A 9,446-nucleotide genomic window follows, 5' to 3' on the forward strand; every position below is an offset into this window, starting at 1 on the left:
ATAATATTCTACCTCACCTTCTTCCTGTAGACGGAATTTAATGTAAAATAATGAAGGATGTTCAATAAAAATTATTTTTTTTACAGACAGTTCAAAGAAAACAAAGACCTGAGTATTATTCTCTTTTCCCTTTCATTACAAGAAAGTTAAAAATTGATTTGATATTTTTGTAAATATTCATTATTTGAAAGAGCAAAAAACATGAAAAATACGACTTAATTACTTACCGTACTTTATTATTTGCTTTAAATTGACAGTTTACAGGTTTTGGAGTAATACCACATTTTAATATTAATTATAATTGTAAATATGTAGAGAGAAAATTAAGATAAAATTCGCACAAAACACAAAAGTTGACTTTAGTTTTTAGGATAAATCTTCAGAAAACTAGAAGTTTTAAAACCTTGATGTTTTCCTGAAGAAAATTGTACACAAATCCGATTTTATTTATTTATTGGAGGCTTCTTTTTGTAAATAAAATATCCTATAATATACATGTGTTCTTTGGATGATAATAACAAACCAATAAGTTAAACACTTAAAGGGATATAATACAAAGTTAATATTTATTAAATTTGTAAAAATTGTTTTTAATATGACACTATGGTATAACTATGTACTCATACATAACTATAATAATATAACTTTTGACTACAATGTTTTGCTTATACAGAAAATTAACACCAATCAAATTTGATAAAATGTTAGAAGTCCTCGAAAAAACTTCATAGCAAAACCCAGAAGACACTTTCTGTTCTTCTTCGTGACACCTTTTTCCTTAAAAGTCTTAAAAACTTCAAACGCATTGAAGTAGAATAAATCGAGGACTTAAAATAGCATTAGTTTACAGACCAGCTGTTTACACTCTGTAAATTCATTCTCATTATAGCAATAAAAACGACACTAGAAATTAATTGGGTTAAGTATTTTAAATATCTTCCTTCAAACGAATCAAAAACATGAAGAGATGAACTAAAGACACTACTTTAGACACAATTAACAATGAGTTTGTTTGTGACCCATCCCCCCCAAAATATTGAATTTTATGTGTTAACGTTTGCCTCAGTCTTACCAGAAGACTACAAAAATATCAAAATGTTTTCTTATTTCAACATTGAAAGTCACTTTAACTAGGTGTTCAATATTTTCCACCGTTATGGAGAATAATTCCTGGAACCACAGTCTTAAAATTTAGTGAAATGTTGTTGATTTTGGAGTAGTTTTGTTATTCGACATGAAGGGAAAACGTTGTACTTCACTCGAAGTACTCGTACTAACTTCATCAATATATCTTTCGCTTCGCTTTGCCATACGTTTCGAACGCTGTCTCCACCTACAAGCAATTAGAAACGAAGTGAAGAATACGAGTGCGACAGCTGATATGACAGCACCAATAATGAGGTTCCTTATAGTGAACTCGTGAAGCTTTTCATTTTCTGAACCATTGATATTATTTTTAGGTTTCTCAGGTCCTTTTTTCACACTTGCCCTAGAACTATTGTATGCGTTCGGAATAGTCGTAAGGTCCTCAGAGGATAACTTTTCCAGTTGTTTGCTGCTGTTTTCAGGGACGTGAGGTGGAGCTTGGGTAGCAGTAGCAACAGTCGTCGGGCTTCCTTTTCTTATAATATTAACATTATCTTCCCAATTAAATACTTTGGAAGTAGATTTATTTTTCTCTTCAATTTCGTCAGGAAAAACAATCATTCTTGCATTATGTACTGGGGGAATAGAATGTCGTGGAACCACTTCGTCTTGAAAAGTACTTGGCCATTTTCTTCTGAACCTCTCTACGCGTCCCTCCTGAGGCTTCATAAATAAAGTAAAAAAGTGGTCTAATTTTTTTTCCACTTCTTCTTTTGGACCATTTGGTGACTCGCTTGGTCCAATAGATCGAATATGATCATCAAGTGCAAAATTATCTATTGGAGATCTATCATAGTCTTTACTTTCATCTATTTTCTGATCAACAGGCTCATTAACATGACGATTTCCTTCATAAAAAGGCAGCTGACGGTTTGGTTGAGTAGTTTTTATTTGGAAAGCTAAGCCTAAACTGCTCCTATTTCTTGGGGGGACTGTCCCTTCTGGCATGTCGAGAAAAGGGTTGTGACTATCTTGATTAGTAAATTCGCTAATGTGTAGTTTCCTGCTTAAATTTAAGCCACGAGGTATCGGAATAGTCGTGCTAAACTCTGGTTGGCCTAACTTGTTCTTCCGAACCTGATCAGACTTGATAGATTGTTTAGTAGCGTTCTTAATCCAAGGCAACGGGGTAGCAGTAGATGTCTCATCATGTGTGACTGAAGGTGGTCGAGGAAAAGCTGCACTTCTATAAACAACTGTCACTATCAACAACAGCCAGCAAATGTACATCATGATCAAAATGAGGAGCAAATCACGCTGTAATAAAGAAATAAGAAAACATATTGAGATACATATTTAAAACAAAACATAAATATTCCTCATACAACACGTTAAGTTCTTCTGTGAATGTTATTCTTTATTTAAGAGTAAATAACTTGACATAAGCTACTGAGGAAAATAATAAGAGAAGTAATGAAGATAAAAATGGGGAAAAAATGTTTTAATATCCTACCAACTTAAGAAATCAACTCCAACAGTGTCTGCAAGTGTCAATTACAGTTCAACAGAAAGTCTATCTAAATCTGTTATGACCTACAGAAGAGAACTTATCATAGTGTCCATCACTCTTCTCTTATGCTCTCCTGTGCTTCTTCGTAGCTAATCAACATACTTATATCTATAATCGCGAAGTTTAAGGGCGTGGTCATAACTTACACTATGACTCACGGATCTATTCACTGGCGTCTAGAGGCCGCGTGCATCTTTCGTCTCGTATGTCATTCACCCCTTGCCACTGTCAGTATGACAACCAATCCTTTGTCTTTAGTGGCTTGAGGTGCAGGCAATCTTTGTACCGTAAAAGCTCATCTCTACAGACTCTCATGAAACAAGGAGACAGTTAATAATAATTCAGACGCCGATTGGCTGTTCATGGAACTGAAAACCTATGTGGATACGAACTTTCGTAACTGGAAAATAAGAGCAGAGTTTACAGTTGGTTTGCAGCATTTACCTAACGTAACACCCATAAATCGTGAGTTGCTACAGCGAACGAACTAATGTAAAACTTAGCTAGTCAAAATTACAGAAACGGAAAAAAATATATTCAGTTTATTTTAGAAATATCTCAAATTTTAACTTTTTTCGCAAAGAAATTAATAAAAGTAAAACTAATAAATATACTAATTATGTCTCCTTTGGGTAAGCTAACTGTAGCAATGTTTAAAAAAACAAACTGTGAGAGTAAAAGAAATTATTGTTCTAACACTAAAAAAAAAGTTATAAGTTTAGAAAAACACCTGATAATCTAGCTATATTTATATATATATGGATACAAGTATAGAGAAAACTGTCGAAAAAGGCCTGATAACCTGTTCCAAAGAAGTAAAAGATAACCCAAACAACAATCGAAGACAAAAATATGCTATTCAGTGGCTCATACCGTTTAAAACCGAGCTTCGATACTTGTGATTGGCACAGCACAAGCAGCCCATTGTGTGGCTTAGTGTTTATTACCAAAGAAACGAACTAAAACACACGTATACAACATTCTTACTCATGTTTTTCTACCAAAGAATACAAATTACACCGAATATAGTTTGGAATTATAACTATGTATATTTTCACACAGATGAGTAGATTTCAAAGTTGGTAGTACTGACACTTTAAACTGGTTTTTTTTTTTCTACTACAGTTAATTTATCTGACAACCAGTGAAGAGTACCACAACCATCAATTTAGATAGCCTAAAATAGTATCATACAGGATGTTACGAACAAAGGAATTTTTCCCAAATTCATTAGGATCAGTTTCAAAACAACAGTTTATCTTAACTTGACTGGGTTAGATGTAGTTTTTATATATATAAAGCAGGCATTGAATAGCTGATGTTCTGTTCTGCAACTAAAGATAATGACCCTTGTGACCAGCACTTAAAATAATTACCCTTATGCTCGCCATTTAATATTATGTCACTTAAGTTTCTTACATGATATCTTTAGTATTAAATGCTTTCGCAACTAACATAAATTAAAAATAAAATGAATATGAGAAAGAAATTGAATACAAATAGAAAGTATCTTAAACAACAAAAGTCAAGTAAACTAAGGTTACCTTGTTATACAATACAAGTACAAATGTCAGCCAAATTGCTAGTATGGGCCATGTGTAAGTTGTAAGAATGATGGTTAAATTTCACTGTTTGGTCTGGCAAGAATAGCCTATGAGTTTTGTAATTTGATCACCTTGGGAAACAGATTTTTATGAGATCAATTTTTGCGAATCCAATCATACACTTAACAAAAATAGGAGAAAACAGAACTCTGCAGTCAACATTATCATCTCACCGCCACAGTATTTAAAGGACCACATACACACAGACAGACAAGTAGTTGAACTATCAATTTGACCATCACAGGCTTTCAAATTATGAATTATTGTTAAATGTTTGAGAAAACCATACAAATATGCAATGGAGACAAAATTGAAGAAGGATGTTACTTCTTGGAATAACGTTTTAAAAACAATGATTACCCTATAATTTCTTCTCAACCTTCAATAAAAACAAGAGTTCACAGCCACTACAACAAGACCAACACAAAATCAAAATTACTTTACTACACATCCTTAAACTAAGCGGGATACTAACAACGTTCTGCAACAAGCTGAACATAAAAATTGTTTTAAAGATGGAAAAAATTCTGAAACACCAGAATAAAAAAGTCAAATAAAATTAACAAGTTAAAACAACAACAAACTGTAATAACTCAACTAGACTGACACATCTGAAAAAATCAGCATTGGGAGAACATAATTACAAAGTAGTGAACTTGAAGCCAAGTTATGATGTTATGCTAATCTTTTTAAAACAGCTTTGTGCTGTGTCACATTATCACCTGGGGCTGAAGAATTCAGACCCAGCAGCCGTCGGCGACTACACCATAGGGAAATTTAATGAGGAAGGGTGATCTTAACTCAAAACACTAAAATATTAACTGTAATAAAATAACGAAAATGACGTAATTCTCCCCCCCCTCTTATAAACAGGTATAATCTCATAATCAGTATTCGCTAATATTTACTTAACGGGTCACAAAATATCTTGGACATTACAGTTGTAATCCTATCCTTTTACCCATTTTTCACCTCAAACTTCCATGTTCATGTTAACATCTGGAGCAATCATGACCCCATTTATCTCTAAACAGTACGAACAATAAAATAATTTTGTAATGGTAAAATGATGTAAAGACGGCAGTAATCCGTGATGACGAGAAAACCCGCTTGAAGAGAAAATTATATATTTAAAACGATGATTACCGAAGAAGTTCGAAACGTTGTTCGTTCCTCTACTAGTGCTTTCTCTACCCATACCAGCCGTTTTTAAATATATAAGAGATGGCAGTGTCAAAGAGAATGCAAACAAGAATATTGGGATAATATCGCTGTGTATAGATCATCCATGTGCAACTTTAAATATTAAAATTTAATGATACACTCCAAAATGCACAAGTATAAAAAGGTTACGAGATCGACCAATTCGAATTAATTCGAATACGAGAGTCTGTAATAATCAACATTTGCTTTCATTCATATTGATTTTCCTTATACGTGAGTCCTAGGTCTTTAGTTACACTACACTGAGGCCAACTCTGACATGATCATTATATTATAATAGACAAGTTTAGTGCCGAATTAAAGGTATGACAAACAGGTTAGCTGCCCATGACCTCCAGTAAGTTAAAAATAAAATAAGATGAAAATTTAAATATCTATAAATAAAAATAGATATATTAAAACATAAAAACGTATTCATTAAAAAAAAAAAAGATTAAACCTTTTCACGTCTATCAATGTCGTTGTTTTGGGCCAAAAATGTTTTTGTTAATATTGTATATTCGTTCTTAGTTTTACATTTTTACCCCACTTAGATCTCTTTAAAAACATTCTATGAAATGTGAGCGAAGTAACTCGTAGAGGTAGTAACGTATTATACGAAAAACATAAAAGTACCAATAGGATGCCTAAAATGAACCCTTACCCTGGATTTCCTTTTCCCTGAGTTCGGCGCGAAAAAACTCATACCAATCGTCTGAAATATACATAACTTTCAACTGCAGTAATATTAAATGCAACTATGCGTTTTAGAATGTACCATTAAATTTTAGTATTGAAAGTCATGCGGAGATAATCTATGTACAGATGTATAATCCCTATATTCTTGTTTGCCACTGTCATCCCTAAATTATTTTACATTTTCAAAATGTTTTATTACTTGTTTTGCGACTTTCTTCCCTTGACCGAAAGTTAGTGTATTCTATGAGTGTGTGCAATAAAGTTAGTGCATTTTATGAAAGTGTGCAATAAAGTTAGTGTATTCTATGAATGTGTGCAATAAAATTTGATATTACGTATATTGATATTTTATTCCTATATTTGATTCATAAAGACACCGTTTGTATCAGCAAATGTTACAGTCATGTAATATTAACCTATTATTGATTGACTATTCCTCTTTTACTTTGTACTCAAGCTACTTAAAGGAACACTTGGTTTCTATAAGAAAGCTAACATCAAGGGGATAATGATACCATAATTTACATTGGAATTATGAGTTGTTTTAATTTTGGGTGAGGGATGTTTTGGGCCAAAATGCGCAAAGCTACTAGAGGGCTATCTGCGCTAGCCATCCCTAATTTAGCAATGTAAGACTAGAGGGAAGGCAGTTACTCATCACCACCTACCACTCACTCTTGGGCTACTCTTTTTTTCTAACAAAAAAAAAGTATTGTTTTTTTTTTTAATTACTACTGGTTATTATGACTAAGCGATAACATCGTGCACTGTCCAAAAACACTTAGAGTGGATCTATGTTTAAACTGAAGTTAGTGATAGCATAGTTGTATAGTTATCTCGACTGAAACAAGAAAAAATATGAACAGTTTGGCGGGCTGGTCATTTTCTAGTTTGATATTTTAACGATGGTTTCTTATTTTGTTTTGACTTTCTTTCGGCACAGAAGCAAACGAAAGTGAGTGGTAATCATCTTTTAAAGCAAAACTCTCTGTTACCTTTTATTTTTTAGCGTGAATATTTATGTTATGCTTGTTACTTAACTTGATCATCCCTACATGCAGATTCTATAGACACCATGATGTGTAATAACCATTCTAGGATCGCAGAATAAGGTGTTTTTTCGAAGTAAATTGAGACCTATTTTGCGATGAATTATATACCATCCTGTGTAGAAGTCGGTCTTAATTTCACGTTACAAGAATTAGAAAATAACTGTGACGAAATATCTTATATGATATTCAAAAACCATGGAAATGAAAGAATCTTATCTTCCTGTGTAGAAGTCGGTCTTAATTTCACGTTACAAGAATTAGAAAATAACTGTGACGAAATATCTTATATGATATTCAAAAACCATGGAAATGAAAGAATCTTATCTTCCTGTGTAGAAGTCGGTCTTAATTTCACGTTACAAGAATTAGAAAATAACTGTGACGAAATATCTTATATGATATTCAAAAACCATGGAAATGAAAGAATCTTATAAAACCACTAAATACAACATTGACGCCTAGAAATTAATATCGCAAAATACATAATACAATCTGCGAGAAATGCCTCTTACGGAGCTTGCTTTTAAACATGAAATAAAATTCTAATTAATAACACTAAAAATCAAATCCAGAAACTTATTAAAAGACCTAACCCCTCATTCTTCTGGCGTGAATTGATTGTTTGTTTCTGAATTTCGCGCAAAACTACTAGAGGGCTATCTGCGCTAGCCATCCCTAATTTAGCAGTGTAAGACTAGAGGGAAGGCAGCTACTGATCACCACCTACCACTCACTCTTGGGCTACTCTTTTACCAACGAATAGTGGGATTGACCGTCACATTATAACAGCCTCACGACTGAACGGGCGACCATGTTTGATGAGACCGGAATTCGAACCCGCGACCCTCAGATTACGAGCCGAACGCCTTAACCCACCTGGCCATGCCGGGCCGTGTGAATTGTAAACTATCTTACAAAGATGATGGTAAAATTTCACATAAAAATTCTATTTTTTTCTTTTTGATGGTTATTTCAGAGATACCTTCTAACCTAAAGACATTTGACAACAGTAATCATGACTTAGCTGATCATGATATAACCATCAATTACTTAAACTATACTCCAACATTCCCTGCTAAAATCTATGACCAAAACTTTAACCTCATTCAAGTCAATGTAAACAGGCACATTATTATTTGAGATCAAAATATATACCAACTGCTTAAAAAAAATCAGCTTCCGGTAAAAACTGAATCAGCCCTTTAAAACTCTTCTGACTTCGTTATTTTGCATTTCTATATCCTATATGACATTTTTCTCGTTATTATCCCACCTAGTGGAAATCACCCGTTATATATCAAAAGATCCAAACAAGTAAACTCAAGTAACTTCCGTCCCGGCCCGGTATGGCCAGGTGAGTTAAGGCGTTCAACTCGTAATCTGAGGGTCGCAGGTTCGAATCCCTGTCGCACCAAACATGCTATCCCTTTCAATCGTGGGGGGTTATAATGTGACGGTCAGTCGCACTATTCGTTGGTAAAAGAGTAGCCCAAGAGTTGGCGGTGGGTGGTGATGACTAGCTGCCTTCCTTCTAGTTTTACACTACTAAATTAGGGACGGCTAGCGCAGATAGCCCTCGTGTAGTTTTGCACGAAATAAAAAAAACAAAAAACTTTCGTCCAATTACTTACTTAGTTGTAATAGTAACGCCTCCTCCCTAGTAGTACAGTGGTATATCTGCAGATTCACATCGCTAGAAACCAGGTATCGATCGTGGTGGGCAGAGAACAGGTAGCCAGCCCACTGTATAGCTTTGTGCTTAATTCTAAACAAACAAAACAAATAGTAACGGCTGGAGAAAACATCCCCACAAAGTTGCTATGGTGTCTAGAGCGCAGCAGCTTTATTTTAAACATTTAAAACGTAGGTCGTAAACAGACAAATAATATATTTCTACATCAGTTTAACCGCAACGGTTTTTCACAGTTTTAACTGTAATCAATAGCTTTTATTAGATGTCAAGAAAACTTTTAACGCTGTTTGGTATAACGAAATTAGTCTCCAGGTGATTAGAGTGTTTGACTCACAATTTGAAGGTCTAGAGTTCCAGCCCCCCTCTCACCAATCATGCTCACTCTTTCAGCCGTGGGAGTGTTATAATGCGACGGTCAATCTCATTATTCATTGGTTAAAGAGTAGCCCTACAGTTGGCGGGAAGTGGTGATGACTAACTGCCTTCCTTCTAGTCTTCCACTACTAAATTAGAGGCAAATATCCGTCGTATAGCTAAAT

General features: G+C 34.1%; 1 protein-coding gene across 12 annotated transcripts in view; it reads right to left on the reverse strand.

Moving 5' to 3' along the window:
• Positions 1 to 215: 215 nt before the first annotated feature.
• LOC143222972 (uncharacterized) overlaps positions 216 to 9,446 on the reverse strand; it is a 32,668-nt gene continuing 23,437 nt past the window's right edge. For 2 of the 12 annotated variants that reach the window (XM_076450268.1, XM_076450259.1), the window contains exons 3-6: positions 9,242 to 9,440; positions 8,846 to 8,979; positions 2,803 to 3,056; positions 216 to 2,403 (exon numbers count right to left, since the gene is read on the reverse strand). In XM_076450268.1, the coding sequence (XP_076306383.1) occupies positions 1,192 to 2,379 (1,188 nt within the window). In that variant the 5' untranslated portion in view covers positions 2,380 to 2,403; positions 2,803 to 3,056; positions 8,846 to 8,979; positions 9,242 to 9,440 and the 3' untranslated portion in view covers positions 216 to 1,191. Of the gene's footprint in view, positions 2,404 to 2,599; positions 2,749 to 2,802; positions 3,057 to 8,845; positions 8,980 to 9,241; positions 9,441 to 9,446 lie in introns of those variants that run through there. The other 10 variants (XM_076450264.1, XM_076450263.1, XM_076450258.1 and 7 more) reach the window with 6 other exon arrangements.

The sequence above is a fragment of the Tachypleus tridentatus genome, chromosome 8, assembly GCF_004210375.1.
Source record: "Tachypleus tridentatus isolate NWPU-2018 chromosome 8, ASM421037v1, whole genome shotgun sequence".
NCBI lineage: Eukaryota > Metazoa > Arthropoda > Merostomata > Xiphosura > Limulidae > Tachypleus > Tachypleus tridentatus.